The 22462-nt window shown below is 35.9% G+C and overlaps 1 protein-coding gene across 3 annotated transcripts in view; it reads left to right on the forward strand.

The window, feature by feature from the left end:
- ATP13A4 (ATPase 13A4) overlaps nt 1-22462 on the forward strand; it is a 175571-nt gene that overhangs the window by 140820 nt on the left and 12289 nt on the right. For all 3 annotated transcript variants that reach the window (XM_032298227.1, XM_032298228.1, XM_032298229.1), the window contains 4 exons: nt 130-239; nt 2371-2467; nt 4128-4200; nt 22231-22402. In XM_032298227.1, the coding sequence (XP_032154118.1) occupies nt 130-239; nt 2371-2467; nt 4128-4200; nt 22231-22402 (452 nt within the window). The remainder of the gene's footprint in view (nt 1-129; nt 240-2370; nt 2468-4127; nt 4201-22230; nt 22403-22462) is intronic.

Here is a 22462-nt window from a genome sequence, read left to right on the forward strand (position 1 = left end):
TTAAGTCTCTTGGTTAGAGTTTGGGCATACAAACCACCTTGTGGCCAGCTTAACTGGCCTTTTCTTATGAGGCTTTAGCAGAGACGTCTATGAGTCTATGTGGGGAGTAAGCTGATTCTTTGCTTTCAGGCTCTGAAAATGGCTCATGTGGGCATCTCTTTATCAGAGCAGGAGGCATCTGTGGCCTCACCTTTCACTTCCAAAACTCCAAACATTGAGTGCGTACCTCACCTTATCAAGTAAGTAGGCACCTCCTCAAACATGGTTTTCTCTCTCTTGACCTTTGGTGCAAATCACATTGTTCTGCCTGGGAACAACCAGAGAAACGTGTCCCTGAGTGGGGAGGGTGCTTTGTGGAAGAATGCGGTCAACCATTCTTCTTCTTCCAAATGGATTTTCCAGAAGTTAAAAGTAACATTGGGAGAGCAGTGGCATTTCCAATGAATTCACTGATTAGGTTATTTTTAGAAGACTGGAGTCTGGAACTTGTTATTGCTTTGAAAGTGTCAGTCATCCTCATTTTTCAAATGTTATCTATCTCTTTTTCAATTTTTATTTGAAAAATAAAGTTTTCACAATCTTAATTGACTTTTGCTGCTTTCACTAAAATTTGCCTTGATGCTCTCCCCCACTGCCACTCTGCCGAAAATGTACTTCTGCTCCATTGTATTTGAATGATACAGATAGTTAGCATGGTGGCTGCTCTTGGTTATTATAACTGACATGTGTTTATAGTTTAAAAATGCTATAATGTCTACTATCTTCAAAACAGCTTGGGGATGCAGGAATGGCTATTATTTTTAACAAATAAAAAAACTGAAGTTCAGAAAATTTAATTGATATGCCCAAGCACTTACAGCCATGTAAGGTTAGAGATTGTTTTAGAATTAATTTTATTTAAATGTCATTTATCTGCAGATACACTCTTCCACCACATTAAAATAATACTTTGGCTAAGTCCTCCCAATTTTTTATTTATACATGCATTTGACAAATATTTAGTGAGTAGGCATTTAGTGTCAGAAACTAAGGGAGATTACTGATTTTGATACTGATAAGGAGAAGCTACCTCTGGGCAGAGGAAATGTCATGACAAAACTCTGATACAGAAAAAACCTAGTTTGAGGATCAGGTTTTAGTACCCCAGGAAATCATAACGGGCATGAGTTTAAACTTAAACTAAAAAAGTATAATGTAGTTTGGGGGCAGTGGCTCATGCCTGTAATCCCAGCGCTTTGGGAGGCCGAAGTGTGCGGATCACCTGAGGTCAGGAGTTTGAGACCAGCCTGGTCAATATGGTGAAACCCTCTCTCTACTAACAATACAAAAAAAAAAAAAAAAAAAAGAACCAAAAACATTAGCTAGATGTGGTGACGCATGCCTGTGATCCCAGCTACCCAGGAGGCTGAGGTGGGAGAATCCCTTGAACCTGAGAGGTGGAGGTTGCAGTCAGCTGAAATCCTCAAACCAGGTTTTTTACTGTAGCAGAGTTTTGCCATGACATTTCCTCTGCCCAGAGGTAGTTTTTCCTTATTCCCCACCGCCTTAGAGAGGTTTTCCCATACCACTGCACTCCAGCCTGGGTGATGGAACAAGACCCTGCACTCCAGCCTGGGTGATGGAACAAGACTCTCTCATAAAATAATAATAATAATTTAAAATGTAAAAGTATAACTTAGACTCTAATTTTCCCCAAATGAAATAGATAAAAGTGACATTTCATATGTCATCTATTTCATGCTTTAAATGTGTATTATTCAATCAATTGACAATAACACAAATGAAAGAAAATGCTCATCCTTTCCAGCCTATTTCAATTTGATTTATGACTAATTTAAGTGTACATATTGTTTTAGTCCAGTTTTAGAAAAAGCTGGGACTGCCAAAATGAAATCTGAATCCAATGTTTGCCAAGCTCCCGAGTCTTCATTATGAAAATAAACCCCAAATCTGCAATTTTATTTAAATCCACTAGGTCACAGATGAAGAAACTGAGACAAAAGAAATGATCTTCTATGTCACATTAGTGAGTAGGTATAAGATCTGGCACTAGCTCCCAGGTCCCCTGATCTGAGTTCAGGAGCTAAATCAATGCCTGCTGAAAGGACATAAGCAACTGTAAATCTGGACTCCATCACCAGATTAAGGCACTTGGAACTTGGCCTGGAATTGGTCTTTCTTAAAAATCGTGTTGTTCAGTTTACTGACAGCCAGCATCCACCACCTCAAGGCTGTCGATTTTCAGACAAACGGTTGTGTAATGACTTTTGATTTTTTTCTCCTGAGCTCAGCTGAACAGCACAGAATAACTGACCTTATTTCTTTTCATTACTTTCACTTCATGTCTTTTTCATTTCTTTTCTTATACAGGGAAGGACGTGCAGCTCTCGTTACCTCCTTTTGCATGTTTAAGTACATGGCTCTGTACAGCATGATTCAGTATGTTGGTGTTCTGCTGCTCTACTGGGTATGACTTGGGACTTAGCCTCTTGGTTAGTGTGAACTAAAGTAGTGATGCACTCTCAATTTACAATGCCTCTTAAAGAAAGAGTACAAATAGGATATCTGAGCAGCAATAGCCCTTCCAAAAATATCCTTAAGAATTTTTAAAGTAAATCAGAATTAGACAAATTTTTACAGGAAAAGTTGCTGATGTCAATTCTCTGATATAGAAATCTTTTATCTAGTGACAGCTGAGGATCACAACTAAATATATTGCATTTTCTCTTGCTCTTACTTTTACCTGATTGGACCTGGTCTTTATCTTCCTAATTCCAATGTGGCTCTCCCCTAGTCTACCACTCGCTAAAGAAATAGTTCTCCACATTGGGTGCTGCTAAATGCTTCATAATTGAACCTCCTTAGAAAAATAAGACCTGATTATTAATGTTTGCCCATTTCCGTGATGTAAATACTCCTATCATAATCAGTTTCAAGCTGTCTCTCCATTGTCACTAAACATGAAGTGGAGAAAAGATGTACAGCAGTATATCATTCTGTAGAACTTGTACCATATAGATACAAGAGTTGAAATAACCTCAAGGGCACAGGTAAGAGTAAAATGTAGAGAAATATCAGAAAATGCTAAGCTTTGAGTATTTATTAACTTTGGTTTTTGTATAATTTATTTAATGGTACGTTGGTTTAATTTAAATTTTTATACTGGCCTTGTTTAACAACCAGGTCACAACATCTCTGAAAATTTAGCAATTGACTTTTCAGTGCCAGTCTAAGCCAGCATGCCACTGGTTCCCTCAATATAGGGATTTGAAAATTGGCATATCATATCACCAAAAATACATAGGTCTTTTGATGACTTTTATTATTTAGCAAGATATAAAAGGAGAATAAATATGCCCATTGTCTATGAACTCAACATGGGAGCTTACTCCAACAAGGGAAATTTCATCATCTTTATATACTGCTTTCTTTTTCCTGGGTTAAAGGTTTTAGTTCTATTGCTTTCAGATTAACTGTATCTTTTCCTACTCACTGATAAATGGGCTAGAGAAGAATAGGCTATTTATGGAAATTTGGCTGTATTTTAGAATTCTCAAATTATACTCAAAAGTAGAATTAAGCATTATCTCCCTTCCACTAAGTGTTGGGGAGCAGGAAAGTGAGTTTCTTAAAATTGGTAAGACTTGAACTTTTTCCTCAAGAGTATTAAGATGCTTTGCTAGGATTTTCTAACATTTTGTCTAAAAACATTCAAGAATGCAAATCGTGGGTTTACTTATTCTCATTTTCCATCAGTAAAATTTATGTAAGGAATGTATTCTTTTATTGTGTGAGATGAAATCCTAAATTTTCTGTTAACAAGTAGAAAAGAGAACAGAGATGAATCTGGTAGGGGAAGATGTCCTCCTTAACAGATTAATAACAATGCACATCGTGTGCCCCTAAAGCACACGATGACGGCCCTCCTGAAGAGAGAAGGTTTCACAGGTTTGGCTTTGATTACTTCCACCAACACCATCACTCATCAACTCAACCAGGTCCCAGCCACAGCATCTCCACAGTAGTTACTTGAAAAACCCTGTGTCTCGTGAGAAAATAAATGTGATCAATGTCTAATTTCATCCAGAAGGCCACAACTTTTTGATCTGATTTCTTCTTGTTTTCAGAAGACAAACAGCCTTTCAAATTACCAGTTTCTGTTCCAGGATCTGGCCATTACAACTCTTATTGGTGTAACAAGTAAGACATTTTAAAACTTTCTTACCAGAGATGCTACCCTCAGCTGGCCTCCCTCTGCCTTGGAAAGCTTTGTCTACAGTGAGGGACAGCAGCTGCAACAGCAGCAATGATGTGTAACTTATTCCCAAATATATGCAGAGAGAGGAAATAGAATCCTCATTTTTGGGTATTGCAAGAAAGTATTAGCAAAGGAAAAACCTGCTCACTATTTTGCTCTTTCCTGCAAAATGTGGAACTTCTATAAATGGTCACTAAACACTTAAAATGAAAAAATGCAGCTTGAAAATCAGGAACACTAACTTCAGAGTGCTTTTAGGAATAGTTATAGTTAAATGTGCCAAATTTATATTTCTCATATCTAAATCTTAGCTTCTCAGGATTTAGAATGAAGATTAAAAGTAATCTTGCCATTATATCTCTCTTACCCTCTACCTTCTAGTAAATATATAAATTGTCTTCCTAATTTCTGTATTTATGACTTCATTTTTTAAAAGCTGTCTTAGATTTACAACAAAATTGAGAGGAAGATACAGAGATTTCCCATGTACTGACACATGCATAGCCTCTGCTATTATCAACATTCCTCAACAGAGTGGTGCATTTGTTGTAACTGATGAACTTACAATGATGAATGATTAACGTTTTGACATATCTTTATTGTTTTGCTTTTGTCTTACTAGTTCAGCTAAAGGAAAATCTCAAATAGCACTCATGTTGGAACTAACTCAGTCATCAATTGCAACCATAGGCTGATGCTGGATACAAGAGTTTGGCAAAACTCAGTGAAAGCATTTTATGAGAAACAATTAATAATAACATCGTTTTCCAAAGTCCATAGTTTACATTGCAGTTCATTCCTGGTCTTGCATATTTTATGAGTTTGAACATATGTACAATGACACATATCCGTCATTACATTGTCATGCAGAGTATTTTCACTGCCCTAAAAATCCTCTTCGCTCTGCCTAGTCATCTTTCCCCCCTTCCCAAAGCTCCTGGCAGCCACTGTGATGTTTTGCTATCTCAATAGTTTTGGCATTTCTAGAATGTTATGCAGTTGGAATCATATATAGGCTTTTCAGATTTTTTTTTCACTTAGTAATATGCATTTAAGGTTCCTCTACGTTTTTTCATAGTTTGATAGTTCATTTCTTTTTAGTGCTGTATAATACTCTATTGTCTGGATGTCCCGCAGTTTATTTACTCATTTGCCTACTGAAGGATATCTTGGTTGCTTCCAAGTTTGGGTAACTGTGAATAAAGCTGCTATAAACATCCATGTGCAGATTTTTGAGTGTAAATAAGCTTTCATTTCCACTGGGTAAAGGATTGTGTAGTAAGAATATGTTTTGTTTTGTAAGAATCCGCCAAGCTGTCTTTCAAAGCAGCTAAACTAGTTTGCATTTCCACTACTGATGACTTACAGTCCTTGTTGCTTCACATACTCACCAGCATTGAGTTTTGTTAGTGTTCTGGATTTTGGCCATTCTAATAGGTTTGTAGTAGTTCCGTTTATGCTTTTACTCTGGTTTCCTCTGACCTTCTCAAGGATTTTATTCCTTTAATAATATTTCTCCATTATTATCAACCTTTCTCTTATTTCCTAGATCATTCCCAAAGGCATATGATACATTCTCATATCTTCTTCCTTTAAAAATCTTCTTTGACCCCAATCCACCACTAGCTACTGCCCCCTTTATTCTGAAGCTTCCCAAACAGTTATGTATACCTACTTTCTCCACTCTCATCTCTAATTCTACCGCCAGTTCCATTAGCCAGACCCTAACACCCAGGGGCATGAATTTGATTTTGGGGCTTATGCAGTTGTTCAGTGGGAGGCAGTGGTATACTTGCAAATGTTTAACAACTTGTTCTCCAAAAAAGTTTGAATATACATATAATATATATTTATTTGTTTCCATATATAATGGAAACATATATATACAGGAAACATATATGTGTGATATATAAATATATATACTCACACACCCCTATATATTTAGAAACATTTATATATAGAAAACACACACATATATATATTTACATACACACACACACACACACACACACATATGGAAACAACTTTACTGAAAAGAAATGTGTAGTGAGCGATTTGCAAATAATAACAAAATACAGAACACTCTTTTTTTTGGAGACAGAGTCTCACTCTATCACAAAGGTACAGTGGCATGATCTCAGCTCACTGCAACAACTGCCTCCCGAGTTCAAGTGGTTCTCATGCCTCAGCCTCCCAAGTACCTGGAATTACAGGTTCATGCCACCATGCTTGACTAATTTTTGTATTTTTAGTAGAGATGAGGTTTTGCCATGTTGGGTGGGCTGGTCTCTAACTCCCAACCTCAAGTGATCCACCTGCCTCAGCCTCCCAAAGTGTTGAGACTGCAGGTGTGAGCCACCACGCCCAGCCAAATATGTAATACTCTTTATTGCAAATTTCATTAGCCAATGAATTGTCACAAAATGCTTTCATTGAGTTTTGCCAAACTCTTGTGTCCATATCAATATCAATCTATAGCTACAACTGATGACTGAGTTAGTTCCACATGAATGTTGGTTGAGATTTTCCTTTAGACTAGTAAGACAAAAGCAAAACAACAAAGACTTACGTCAAAACTTCAATCATTCACCAGTGAAGTGGGAAACTTACTTGTTGAATCATATTAGTTCTTGAATGCTGGAAGAATATTTCCTCAGTTTAAAAAATACTGACAATGTAATGGCTATAGATGTGACACATTTTTAAGTTAAGTCTTCATTACTAACCTCAAGGGCATAGATAATACTAAAATGTAGCAAAATAATGAGAGAGTTATTGGTTTTGAGTATTTATTATCTTTATGTTTAGTATCATATATTACTGCATGTTTATAAAATTTACTTTTAATAGTGGCTATTTTGAATAGCTGCACTGAGATTTAGCAGGAATTTGTCCTTATGAGCCAATATGAACCAGCTACAGCCACCATTGTCTTGACTATGTACATTACTGACACATTACGAAGATGCAAGTCTTTAATTGTCTCTTCTACTTGCCCCATGGTCTTTATATCTTCTCATCATAAGCTTTATATCTTCTCATTATAATCTTGACAGCTATCATGCCAATTTATTTTAAAAACTTGTTTAAACACTCAAAAGAATTTACTAAGTGAAGCAACTGCTCCTCCCTGATACTGCTCTGTCAGGGTTCACCAATTACTTTCCTGCTGTCAGCGTCAGGGACCCCTCCTCTCTGTTACTGTTGACTCTCTCAACAGCACTCTTTTTCCTCCAGAGGTTTCTTTTGACGTTTGTGCTACACACATTCCTGGATTACCTGCTACCTTAATGAATACAGCTTCCCCATCTCTTTTGCTGATCCCTGCTCCTTTACTTGTTCTCTGTTAGAGTATTTCAAGTCTTGTCTGGATCTTCTGTCTTTTCAGTCTATGCCATCTCCATAAGTAAACTCAACCAGTCCCATGACTTTAATATTAGCTATATGCTGATGAACCCCAAATTTATATCCCTAGCCTTAATGTCCATCCAGACCTCTGGAAATGTAGCTACTCTGCATCTAACAATGGATATTTAATAGGGCTCAAATTTCACATTCTCAAACAGAACTCTTAATTCCCCCAGATCTGATATTCAATATAATCATTATGTACTTACTGAGTCACTGGTTTGTGCTACTTACTGATCTAGGAACTTGGAATAAGACATCAGCGAAATGAAACAAGGTTTCTTTCCACATGGAGCTTACATTCTACTGAATTGTACTACTATCTACCCAGTTGTTCAAGTCAAAGAACTAGAGTCATCCTTTATTTTACTCTTTTCTTCACTCATCACCTCCAATACATATGTAATTTCTATTGGCACTGCCTCCAAAACATACTCTGATTCCTCACTGCATCTTCTGTATAGCCGCCATCACTAATCACTAAGCAATAGCAGCTCTCTTGTGAGTTACTGTAACAATCTTATAGCTGATCTTGCTTCCACTATTGCTGCCCTCTCCTCACTCCCATTTACACAGTAGTAAGAGTGTTGTTCTTAAATGTAAATTTTATTATTCATTCTCTTGCTTAAAATGCTCCAATGGCTTCCCATTTTGACTCAGTTCAAGTCTTAGTGATTGGGCTCCTGACTACTTCTCCAATTTCACCTCTAACCACATTGCCATTCACTGACGTGCCTGCCGCACTGGTCTTACTGCCTCTGGTACATTGTCAAGCTGTGGGCAACTCAGTACCTTTGCATTGGCTATTCCTTTTGCCTAAAGTACTCTCCCTTAGACATTTATATGTCTTTGACTTTTTCTTATTATTCATATTTTAGTTCAAATGTCACTCCTTCAGAAAGATCACTTTAATAGTGAACAAGCCAAATGTCTGTTACACAACTCTGCTTTAGGTTTTCACAGTACTTTCCACAATCTGAAGTTACGATATTTATCTTTGTTTTCATTAGCTTTTTGCCTGCTCCTCCTCATTCAGAATGTGTGCTTCATGAGAACAGCATTTAGTCTGTATTGATCCATGCTATAATCCCAGTAATTCTGACATATCAGAAGGAGCTTGTTAAATATTTGTTAAAACTATTGAAAGAACAACCTTGGACAGGCTTTGTTAATTCTGTTGGCAGAATTCCCCTTCACACGAAGCCAAATTTATCTCTAAATGTGTAACTTTCACCCATCGCAGTTTTGCCATTTGAAGTGTCACAGAAGTTTAATTTCTTTCTCCAGAACAGCCCTTCTGTTTGAAATTTCTTTCAAACAGAAAATTCTTTCTTTCTTTTTTTTTTTTTTTGCAGAAAAGTTATTTTATTTAGGTAGAGAAAGAGGAAAAAATGTAGAAGAAGAGAGAAAACTTCCACAGAAGAGAGAGAGTGTGTGTGTGGAAGTGGACTTTATTTAGGTAGAGAGAGAGGAAAAAAAAAAGAGGAGAAGAAGAGAGAAAACTTCCACACGAGTGAGAGAGTGTGTGCGGAAGGGGATCCAAAATGGAGTCCCTCAAACAGAAAATTCTATTTGAAAGAATTTGGAAACAACTCTTATTCTGATTGTTCTCTTCTCCATAACAAGTACCTTCAGAATTTTCTCTATTTTTTTTGTTAAATAACTTGATTCTTTTCTGTTTGACGTATATTCACTGTGTGGAAAACATTCCAAGATATAACAAAGAAAAACTTATTTTTATCTTACTATCCAGAGCTAACCACTTAAAGCATTTTGATGTATTTTTGTCCAGTCTTTTTTCTACATAAATTAAGAAATTAGAATTATGTCCTCTAGATAGTATATCCTATTTTTCATTTACCCATGTAACTGCTTTTAAATGCTAATAAATATCTTAATTTTTTTTCTTGTGGTAAAATTATATAAAATAAAATTTGTCATTTTTATTATTTTATGTGTATAGTTTAGGGACATGAATTACATTCACAATGTTTGCAGTCATTACCACTATATATTTTCAAAAGTTTTTCATCACCTCAAACAGATACTCTATCCATTAAGCAATAATTCCCCATCCTTTCTCCCTCCAACCCATGGTAATTCTAATCTACTTTTTGTCTCTATGAATTTGCCTATTCAACGAATTTTATATAAATGAAGGCAGGCAGTTTGTACCATTGTATCTGGCTTCTTTAATTTAGGATAATCCATTTTGTAACATGCATCAGAACTTAATTCGTTTTTATATCTGAATAATATTCCATTATATGTATATACCATATTTTGTGTATCTATTTATTTGTTGATGGACTTGGGTGCTCCCACCTGTTGGCCATTGTGAATAATGCTGCAATGAACATTTGCATAAAATACCTTTTTGAGCCATTTTTGGGTATAAAGTGTAATCTGGGTCATATGTTAATCATATATTTAACTTTTCAAAGAACTACCAAACTATTGTCCTAATGACTACATCATTTTACATTTCACTAACAATATATAAGGGGTCTAATTGCTTCACAGCCTCATCAGCACTTGTTATTTAATGGTCAAACATTATCTTAACTATCCGAAGTAGGTTTGGAGTGATATTATGATTTTGACTTGAATTTCTCTAATGACTAATAATGTTGACATACAGTCATGTGCTCATCAGCCATTTACATGTCTTCTTTGGAGACATGTTTATTCAGATCCTTTGACCATTTCCTAATTGAATTTTTGTGTTTTGGGTTTTGAGTTCTAGCAGTTCTTCATATTAAACCCTTATGAGACATAAAATCACAAATATTTTGTCCTATATGCTTTCACTTTTTATGTCCAAGTTTTTTATTTTGACGAAGTCCAATTTATTTATTTATTTGTTCATGCATTTGGTGTTATATCTAAGACTCCATTGCCAAATTCAAGGTCATGAGTATTTATCTTTAAGTTTTCTTCTAAGAATTTCATGTTGTTAACTCTTACATTTAGGTCATTGATCTATTTCTTGTGTTAATTTGTATATGTGGTATGAAGTAGAGGTCCAACTTCCTTACTTTGTATGTGGAAATCTGGCTGTCCCAGTTTGTTGAAGAGACCATTCTTTCCTTTGTTAAATGGTGTTAATATCCATGTTGAAATCATTTGGCCATAGATGTATGGGCTTATTGCTTGACCCTCAATTCTATTCCATTGGTCTACATGCATTTCCTCATGTTAGCACCAAACTGGTTTGGCTACTGTTTTGCTAGTAAGTTTGACTTTTGAGACTGACTAATCCATTTCTCTAAAGATAGCTATTTAAATTTTGATAGAGATTGTATCAGATCTGTAGATCACTTTGTATAGTATAGACATCTCAACAATATTATCTCTTCCAATCCATTAACATGAGATTTTAATGGGTTTTTCCATTTATTTAGGCCATCTTTAATTTCTTTCAGCAAAGTTTTATAGCTTTCAGTGTAAAAGTCTTCCTCTTTCTTGGTAAAATTTATGACTAGATGTTTCATTTTTTGGAAATAGAATTGTTTTCTTAAGTTTATCTTTGAATTGTTCACTGCTGGTGTATAGAAACACAATGATTGTTTTTGTGTCAAGCTTGTGCCCTGAAACATTGCTGTATTCAATTATTAATTTGATTAGCTTTCTTGTGAGTTCCTTAAAATTTTTCAATATGTAGGCTCTTGTCATCAGTGCATAGAGGTGGTTTTACTCCTTTCTTTCAATTGGATGACTTTATTTTCTTTTGCTTTTTAAAGTTACAATTTATTTTTAATTGACACACATTTGTATATATTTATGAGGTACACTGTGATGTTTCCATACATGTATATGTAGTATAATAATAAAATCATGGTAATTAGCATATTTATCACTTCATACATTTATCGTTTTTTGTAATGAGAACATTCAGAATTCTCTTTTCTAGCTATTTTTAAATATACAGTATGTTATTAATGATAATCATCCTAGTATGCAATAGAACAGTAGAACTTATTCCTCCTATTGAACTATAACTTTGTACATACTGACAACCTTCTCTCCATCCCCTTCTTCGTTCTATTCTTTCCAGCCTCCAGAAACCACTATTCTACTCTCTACTTCTATGAGATCAACTTTTTAAAGTTCTGCAAATAAGTAAAGTCATGTGGAATTTGTCCTTCTGTGTCTGGCTTCTTCACTTAGCACAGTGCCCTCAAGCTTCATTCGTGTTGTTGAAGTTGACAAGATTTCCTTCTTTTTTTAAGGCTGAACAGTATTCCATTGTGTATACCACATTTTCTTTATTCATTCGTCTGTTAATATCCCCTTAGGTCAATTCCATGTTTGAGCTGTTACGAATAGGGCTGCAATAAACATGCAAGTACAGCTATGTCTTTGACATACTGATGTTATTTTCTTTGGATATATACCCAGTAGGGGGATTGCTAGATCATATGATAGTTCTATTTTTAATTTTTAAGGGAACATCCCGGCTATCTTCTATAATGGCTGTACTAATTTATATTCCAACCAACAGTGTGTTAGCGTCTCTTTTCTTTACATTCTCACTAATATTTGTTATTTTTTTGTCTTTTTGCTAATAGTCATTCTAACTGGAGTGAGTGAGATTATATCTCACTGTGATTTTGATTTGCATTTCCCTGATATTAATGATGTTGAACGTTTTTTCTATTATCTGTTGGCATCTGGCATACTGATTTGTATGGGATTTTTTTTTTTTTTTTTTGAGAAATGTCTAGTCAGGTCTTTTGTTCATTTTTTAACTGAATTATTTTTATTATGGTTTTTGCTATGGAGTTGCTTGAGTTTCTGATATAATCTGGATGTTAACCTTTTGCCAGATATATAGTTTGAAAATATTTTCTTCCATTATGTATGTTGTCTCTTCAATTTGTTAATTGTTTCCTTTGTTGTGCAGAATCTTTTTAGTTTGATGTAAACCCCATTTGTCTATTTTTGCTTTTGTTTCCTATGCTTTTAGGATTTTATCCAAAAAATTCTTGTTGAAATCAATATTATGAAGCATTTATTGTATGTTTCCCTTTTAATAGTTTTACAGTTTTGAGTTTTACATTTAAGTCTTTAATCCATTTTGAGTTCATTTTTATATTTGGTGAGAGATAGGGATCGAGTTCATTCTTTTAAATGTCAATAACCAATTTTTTCAGCATCATTCATTGAGGAGACAGTGCTTTCTCTAATGTGTATTCTTTGTACCTTTGTCCAAAATCAGTTGACTGTAGATGTCTTTATTTATTTCTGGAATCTCTATTCTGTTCCATTGGTCTGTGTGTCTATTTTATGCCAATATCAAGCTGTTTTAGTTACTATAGTTTTATAGTGTATTTTAAAGTCAGGGAATGTGAGGCCTCTGGCATTATTCTTTTGGCTGAAGAGTGCTTTGATTATTCAAGGTCTTTTGTGATCCCTATACATTTTAGGATTTTTTTTTTTTCTATTTCTGTGAAAAATTTCTTTGGTGTTTTGATAGAGATTGCATTTAATCTGTAGATTGCTTTAGGTAGTAGGGATATTTTAACAATATTAATTCTTCCAATCAATTAACATGAGATTTCTTTTCATGTATTTGTGTTAGCTTCCTTTTTCTTTTCACCAGTGTTTTAGAGTTTTCAGTATAGAGATTTTTTACCCCTTGGTTAAATTTATTTCTAAGCATCTTACTTTTGTGGTGTAGCTATTGCAAGTGGCGTTATCTTCTTTATTTCTTTTTAGATAACTCACTACTAGTCTATATAAAAGCTACTGAGTTTTGTATGTTGATTTTGGGTTGTGAAAATTTACTGAATTTATTTCTTAGTTCTATTAGTTTTCTGGTGGAGTCTTTAGGGTTTTCTGTGTATAAGAGCATGCCACCAGCAAACAGGAACAATTTGACTTTCTCCTTTCCAATTTGAATATATCTTTTTTTTTAATTGCATTTTAGGTTTTGGGGTACATGTGAAGAACATGCAAAATTGCTGCATAGGTACACACGTGGCAGTGTAATTTGCTGCCTTCCTCCCCATCACCTATATCTGGCATTTCTCCCCATGCTATCTCTCCCCAATTCCCCACCCCCCACTGTCCCTCCCCTGTTTCCCCCCGGACAGACCCCAGTGTGTGATGCTCCCCTCCCTGTGTTCATGTGTTCTCATTGTTCAACACTCACCTATTAGTGAGAACATGTGGTGTTTGATTTTCTGTTCTTGTGTCAGTTTGCTGAGAATGATGGTTTCCAGGTTCATCCGTGTCCCTACAAAGGACACGAACTCATCGTTTTGAATGTCTCTTTTTTTTCTCTTGCCTAGTTGCTCTGGCCAGGACTTCCAGTAATATGTTGAATAGAAGTGGCAAAAGTGGGCATCCTTTTCTTGTTCCAGATCTTAGAGGAAAAGCTTTTAACTTTTCCCCATTTAGTATGATGTTAGATGTGAATTTGTCATACATGGCCTTTATCACATTGAGGTACATTCTTTCTATGCTTAATGTGTTCAGAGTTTTTAGCAGAAGGGAATGTTGAATACTGTCAAATGCTTTTTCTGAATCTATTGAAATGGTTATATGGTTTTTGTCTTTCATCTTGTTAATGTGATGTATCATGTTTATGGATTTGAATATGTTAAACCAACCTTGCATCTTAAGGTGAATCTCACTTGATCATGGTGAATTACCTTTTTAATGCGTTGTTAAATTCAGTTTGCTAGTATTTTGCTGAGGATTATTTTACATCTATGGTTATCAGAAATATTTTTATTGTGTCCTTGTAGTGGGGGACTCACAGGATTAGTTTGAAAGTATTTGCTCCTTTACAATGTTTAGGGATAGTTTGAGTAGAATCGGTATTATTTCTTCTTTAAATGTTTGGTAGAATTCATCAGAGAAGCCATCAGGGGCTGAATCTTTTTTGATTGGAGAAGTTTTATTATGAGTTCAGTCTTGTTACTAATTATTGGTCTGTTCATGTTTTCTGTTTCTTCATGATTCAGTCTTGGTAGGTTGTATGTGTCCAAGAATTTATCCATTTATTCTAGATTTTCTAAATTGTTGACATACAGTTGTTCATAAAATTCTCTTATGATACTTTGTATTTCTGTGTTATTAGTTGTAATATATGTATCCTTTACCACTGATTTTATTTATTTTAGCCTTCTCCCTTTTTTCTTAGTCTGGCTATGGTTTGTTGATTTTGTTTATCTCCTCAGAAAACCAACTCTGTTTTGTTTATCTTTAGTATTACTATTAAGTCTATTTCATTTGTTTTTGCTCTGATCTTTATTATTTCTTTCTTTCTACTGATATTGGGTTAGTTTGTTATTGTTCCTCTACTTTCTTGAGGTTCAACTTTAGGTTGTTGTTTGTTATTTCTTCTTTATTCATGTAGGCATTTATTGGTGTAAGCTTTCTTTTGAGTACTGTGTTTGCTGTATGCCAAAGGTTTTACTGTGTTTGTTTCAATTTTCATTTGTCTCTAAAGTTTTTTAAAATTTATCTTCTAATTTCTTCATTGACTCATTGGTTGTTCAGTAGCACCTTGTTTAATTACCATATATTTGTATATTTTCTGAGGGTAATCCTGTCACTGATTTCTAGTGTCATATTATTGGGGTTGGAAACAATGCTTGATATGATATTGATTTAAAACAAAATTTAGTACTTGTTTTGTGGCTTACCATATGATCTAAACTGGAGAATGTTCCATGTGCATTAGAAAATAATGTGTATCCTGCTGTTATTGAATAGAAAGTTTTGTATATATCTGTTGGGTCTAATTTGTCTGAAGTACAGTTCAGTTCCCATATTTTCTTGTTAATTTTCTGTCTAGTTGACCTATCCCTTGTTGAAAGTGGGTTATTGAAGTCCTCTACTATTGTCTTGCTATTTCTCCTTTTATGTTCATTAATATTTGCTTTATATATTTAGATGCTTCAATTTTGGGTACATTGTCTCTTGTGACAGCTTTGACTTGAAGTCTATTTTATCTGACGTTAAGTACAGCCAATCTTGCTCTCTTTCGATTACCATTGGCATAGAATATCTTCTTCCATCTCTTTATTTTCAGCTTATTTGTGTGCTTAAGGATAAAGTGAGTCTTTTTTAGGAATTGTATATTTGAGTCTTGTTTTTTAAAATCTATTCAGCTACTCTATGTCTTTTGATTGAAGAATTTAATAATCCATTTACATTCAAAGTAATTATTGACAGTTAAGGACTTACCATTGCCACTTTGTTATTTTATGGTTGTTTTGTAGATCTTTTGTTCCTTTATTTTTTCTTTTTATCTCTTTGATTTGATGGTTTTCTTTAGTGCTGGGTTTTTATTACTTTCTCTTGTTTGTGCATTTGCTATAGCTTTTTGCTTTGTGGTTACCATGAGGATACATAAAAGATCTTATACTTACAATGGTCTGTTTTACGGTGAAAACAACTAACCTCAATCATATACAAATCTCTGGACTTTTATCCTTCTAATTTATATTTTAGTGTCACAATTTACATCTTTTATTTTATGTACTTCTAAACAATGTATTGTAATTACTGTTATATTTTATTCTTTTGGCTTTTAGCCTTCATATTAGAGATATATATGATTTATAAAGCACTGTAACAGTATTGGGATATTCTGGATTTTACTATATATTTACCTTCATCAGTGAATTTTATATTTTCATATGTTTTTATATTAGTAATCTCTTCCATTTCTACTTGAAAAACTCTTAAGTGCTTCTTGTAAGGAAAATCTAGTGGTGACAAATTCTCTCAACTTTTGCTTGTCTGGGAATTTATTTCTCCTTCACTTCTGAAGGACAGCTTTACTTGTATAGTATTTTCAGCTGTCAGGTTTTTTTTCTTTCAGCACTTTGACTATATCATCTCACTCTCTCCTGGCCTTCAGGGATTTTGCTGAGAAGTCTGTTGATAGTCTAATGGGGATTTCCTTATTTGTGATTTGGCACTTTTCTCTTGCTGCTTTTAAAATTCTATCTTTGTCCTTGATGTTGACAATTTATTATAATGTGCCATGATGAGAATCTCTTTGGGTTGAATTTTTTGGGGGGACCTTTGAACTTCATATATCTGGATTTTCATATCTTTTGTAGGACTTAAGAAGTTTTCAGCACTTACTTTATTAAATAAATTTTTTGTTTCTGTCTTTGTCTCTTCTCCATCTGGAAATCCCATAATGCTAATGTTTGATCATTTAATGCTGTTTCATAAGGTCTGTGGGTTGTCTTGGTTCTTGTATATTCTTTATTTCTTTACATCCTCTAACTGGGTAATTTCAAAAGACCTAGCTCCAAATTCAGAGATTCTTTCTTCTGCTTGATCTAGTCTGCTATTAAAGTTCTCTGTTCAATTTTTTAATTTCATTCATTAAATTTTTCATCTCCAAAGTTTCTGTTTGGTTTTCTTTAAATAATATTTATCTCTTTGTTAAATTTCTCATTTAAACTCTTTGAACTCTTTTCCTAATTTTGCTGAATTCTCTACCTGTATTCTCTTGTATCTCACTGAGTTTCCTTAAGAACATTATAAATTCCTTTTCAGGAAATTCATAAGCTTCCTTTTCTTTGTGGTCAGTTACTGAATAATTATTGTGTTTCTTTGTTGATATCATATTTTCTTACTTTTTCATGTTTCCTTTTTGTTTCTGCATCAATATCTTTACATGTGGCAGAACAATAATCTCTTACAAACTTTACAGAGTGGCTTTCACTTGCAGATGGGTCTCAGTGTGCTGATTGTGAAGATTGTGATAACTCTGATTCCAATAAGATGCAGCATTATAGGCTTTGTACAACTTTTTCAGCTGAGATCAGTGCTTTTAATGACTCTGAGTGCCTCAGTAGCCATTTTGTTCACAATGGGGAGACTTGACTGAGGGACTCTCTCTTGGTGTTAGCTCTGACCTGGCCTATAAGCAGCTGCAGCAGTGCTGGGTTATAGGAGAAAGACCTCAGAGAGGCTGTGAAGCTGGGGTCCTAGCCTCAGGATCCTTCTTCTTGGAGAGAGGGGGTGTTCTGGAGGTTTGGGTCCAGGGAGCAGAGTATAGCTGCAATTCAGGAACTAGAGCTAATAGGATATAATGGCAACTAGGTTCCTGGGGGATGAAGCACCATCTAGTGGTGACCTTGGACCTGGGATGATGGGGCACAGCAGTATTCCAGACTGTGAGACTGGGTACAGCAATGGCAAAGAACACAAAATGACACAGCTATCACTTGGACCCTGGAGGGGTGGGGAGTTGGGGGCAGGGATCAACACAGTGATGACTCCACTTAGCTGGGAAGGAGGTGTCTCAGCAGCTCAGACTTTAGTCCAACTAATCAAGCTCTAGGGAAGTAGGGAACTAGAACTGTTTCTCCTGTTGGAGGAAGGGACATTTCTGCTCAGCCAGTGCTGTTTCCCTGGGTTGTGGAGTACTTTGTCAGCTCAGCCCTGGAATGCACAACTGCCCAGCTCAGCCAAAGCATTGATTGACTGGGTGGCAGTGTACTGCTTTAGCTCAGGCTTGGGGGTGAGTATGAGGAGTAGGGAAAGTAAGGTATGACTACTTTAAGTGGCCAACATACCATTTCCTGGGAGACAGGGTACTACTTCAATTCAGACACTGGGAAGTCATGACTACTCTGGGAAGCCAAAGTACTGTTTTCCCAGAAGGGAGGGCACTACACTTCAGCTCAGGCATGGGGGCAGGGGGCAGCAGCAACTGGGAGGGGTAGATGGCCCACTTTTCCAAGGCATTGTTTCTTCAGGAGGCAGTACACAACATCATCTCAAGCCCCAAGAGGCAGGGCACAGCAGGAACTCAGAAGGGTATATGGAGGAGTTTTGTTATGATACTGTTTTTTCTTCCACTGCCTTATAAAAGGCAGTGCACAGATTGAACTCAGGTCCCTAGGGGCAGTGTGCACAGCGACTAAGAGGAGTAGATGGAGCAGTTTCACCAAGGCAGTTTCTCTCGGAGGCAATGTACAGTTTCTCCTCAGGCCATGTGGGTCAGTGTGCCATGATGACTGGGAAAGGCAGATGGAACAGCTCTGCCAAGACACTCATTTCCCCTGGAGGTAGTGTGTAGCTTCAGTTCAGGCCCTAGAGGACATGATGTAGTGGGACTAAGAGGGGTAAATGGATAGCTGCTTAAGCAACTTGGCCCACCGGGTGAGATGTAGCAGCACATCAGGGATGGCGGGGCACCAGGCAGGAGTAGTCCCATAGTGGGTGAGCCTCCAGGCTGGTAGGGTGCCATGCCACTCGCCCTCAGAGCAGGACACATTCCAGCAGTAGTTCACATTCTAAGATGACATAGTGCAGTAGCCACATAGGCCACAGGGGGAAGGGCACACTGTTAGCTTCTACTCTGGGGTATCACAGCTGTGTGGACTCCAGGCAGCTCCCTCAGCTGGTTTAGTGCCTGTGAGGACTACAGGTGGTCCAGGGTGTTGATGGGAGCTACTGGGGTCCTCTTGCTTACTTTTTCCCTGCAAGAAGATGTCTTCTTGGTTCTAAGCTGATCCTGCCTAGGGAGTGGGGTGTTGGGTGCCAGATATTTCCTAGGATGTGGAGTACTATGACAGAAAGCAGTATGTGGCCATACTGGTTTTCTGTGCTCTGCAGGGTTTCTGCTACTCCTTTGATGTACTCTGGCACTCTCCTTTAGTTATTTTTTATCAGAATATAGTTGTTTGTTGTTTTGGTTGTCTTTGTGGGAGAGATGAATACTGACGGATCTTGTTGACATCCAATTGACTTTAATTTCTTTTTTTGTCTAATGTCTCTGGGTAGAACTCCCGGTACACTGTTAAATGGCCTTGCTGATGAGGGCATTTTTACCTTGTTCTGCTCTTAAGGCAAAAGTTCTCAGTCTTTTACCCTTGAGTATGATGTTAGCTGTGAGTTTTTAAATTACATAAAATGTAACTATGGAGATCACTTGAAACATTCTAAATTTATTATTAAGCCATCTAGCTTGTATTAACACCTTCACTTTAATAGCCTGAAAACAACTGCTTCTTTGCAGTTCTGTCTCCTCTTTTATATTGTTGATGTTACAAATTACATCTTTTTTCCATTGTGTACTAAATAACATGAATATATAAAGTGAAATTGCAAACCAAAAATACATCTAATATCCTTTCATTTCAATCTGGGCCCTTTTAGCATTTCTTTTAGGGTAGGGTTAGCAATAACAAACCCTTTCAGCTTTTGTTTATCTGGGAATGTCTTAATTTCTCCCTCATTTTTGAAGGACAGTTTTGCCAGATATACAATTTTTGTTTGTTTGTTTGTTTTCTGTCAGCATCTTAAAGGTCATCCCTTGACTTCTGGCTTCCATGATTTCTGATGATAAATCGGCTGCTAATCTTACTGAAGATCCCTCATAAGTGATGTGTTACTTTTTCCTCATTGTTTTCAAGATTCTTTGTCTTTTTTTTTTTAATAGTTCAACTATAATGTCTTGGTGTGAATCTCATTGGGTTTAACCTGTTGTAATTACTTAATTATGTGTACTTCTTAGATATGCAGATATGCAGATATGCCTTTCATCAAATTTGGGAAGCTTTCTGCCATTATTTCTTCAAATATTATTTTTGTCTCTTTCTTCTCTCCTTCTGAGACTCCCACAATGTACATGTTGTTTGTGTTATACATGCTTCTTAGGCTCTCTTCATTTTTCTTTATTATTTTTTCTTTCTGTTCCTCAGGTTGTATATTTTCAACCGTTCTACCTTCAATTTCACTGATTCTTTCTTCTGCCTGCTCAAATTTGCTGTTGAACCCACATAATACATTTTTCACTTCACTTACAGTACTTTTCAGCTTCAGAATTTATTTTGGCTCCTTTTTTTAATTTTTGTCTTTTTACTGACATTTTTATTTGGATCATGCATTATTTTCCTGGTTTCCTTTAGCTCTTTGCCCATGGTTTCCTTTAGTTATTTCTGTGTATTTAAGATAGTTGTTTTAAAGTCTTTACCTAATAAGTCTAATATCTATGCTTCCTCAGGGACAAATTCTGTTCATTTATTTTGTTCTATTAAATATTATAATGTTCTAACTCTGAAAATTAGATTCTTTTCCTATTTTAGGGTTTGAATTTTTTGTTTCACTGTCTGTTGAAGGCTGTAATAGTCCATCTGTTCAGTGACTTTCCAAAAAACTTTGGCAAGACTGTACTAGTTTCCACGTGAGATCACAGAAATCTCTGTTCTTTTAGCTTTTGTTCGGCTAGTGTTTTGATAGAGATTTACTTGACCTCTAGGAGTTAAAAAACAAACTAACAAACAAAAAAACTGCTCCAGTTCTTACAGATTATTTCTGTGCTGGAGTACTTTTTCGACACTTAGCCAGGATTACACTGAGTCTGGAGATCATCCAAAGCTGAAAGTTTTGGGTCTCCTCTGGCCTCTACTGAGCATGTTTCTTGCCCTGGGCATGCACATAGCTCTTGACCTGACTATTTACATAGCATTCTGTATTTTCCGCCATACACAGATGCTTTAGACTGTCCTAATTTCTCCAAGAAAATTTCCTTAGCTTTTTTTTCCCAGGCTTTAGATGGTTATTTTATGTATCAACTGTAATCTTTTACCCTAGGCAACAGCATTTGTTAGCCTTATAATGTTTTCAAGCAATGTGTGCTGCTTTTCTGCCCAGAGTGAGATCTGTGTCAGGTGGAATAGAGGTGAGTGCCTGCATCAGTCCTTCAGGTAGTTCCCAGACAGATTGGAACAGACTATATAACAATTTGTAAATAAGGCCTGCTCTGGTCCTTTTGTAACCAGGGACCAGGGCCTTCCACGGGGAATGTAGGCTATCTTCAAGACTGCCACTGAGCTGAGCAGGGGGTAGATCAAGTGCAAATAGAAATGTCACAAAATTTTCCTGTGATCTTAAAGTTGCCTTTTTCTTGATTCAGTGTTCACTTGGTTGCAGTAAACTTTTCTCTTGTTCAGATTGCTGACAATTTCTGCTTGTATTTTAATATTTCTGTGGCGATATGGAAACTTGGAGCTGCCTACTTCACCATTTGCTGGATATCACCTATTATTTGTTGTTAAGTGTTTTAAAGCCTTGCTTTTTAGTGACTACATTGTTGTTTCATTGTATAGATGTACTATAACTTACAGTAAATGATGCTATGATGAACATTTTTTCATATCTCTGATTACTTTTTTATCTTAGGATAAATTTCCAAAGTAGAATAACTATGTCAAAAGTCATGAACATTTTTGAGTTTTTTCGTATTTATTACCAAATTGCCCTGCAGAAGGTTTGCATGCATTTATTTTCCCACAAACAATATATGAGAGGATTCATTTCATTCCTTCTCTGTAATTTAATAGTTTTTCTGTATTTAATAGGCCAAAAATGACATCTTGTGGTTCTGTCTGCTCTTTTAAGAATTCTTCACATGATATAAATTTGAATCCATTGTTTTATTCCCTCAGTTTGTGATGTACTTTAATTTGTCCATTTCCTTAAATGTATGGGCCAATGAACTTAGGCCATTCTTCTGATCAAGAATACAACATTTTCCTGCTCTCATAAATATCAAATTTGAATTTATTTTATAGTGAATCTGAATGGTGCCTACCCCAAGCTGGTGCCTTTTAGACCTGCAGGACGGCTGATCTCTCCACCTCTGCTACTTTCTGTGATTTTCAACATTCTTCTCAGCCTGGCCATGCATATTGTGGGCTTCATCCTGGTTCAGAGGCAGCCTTGGTATTCCATGGAGATGCATAGGTATGAGTACAGTCTCAATTTCAGCTTCTCACATTCTAATTTCTATCAAACATCCTCTGG

The sequence above is a fragment of the Sapajus apella genome, unplaced genomic scaffold, assembly GCF_009761245.1.
Source record: "Sapajus apella isolate SASKATOON/1434 unplaced genomic scaffold, GSC_monkey_1.0 scaffold38, whole genome shotgun sequence".
Taxonomy (NCBI): Eukaryota; Metazoa; Chordata; class Mammalia; order Primates; family Cebidae; genus Sapajus; species Sapajus apella.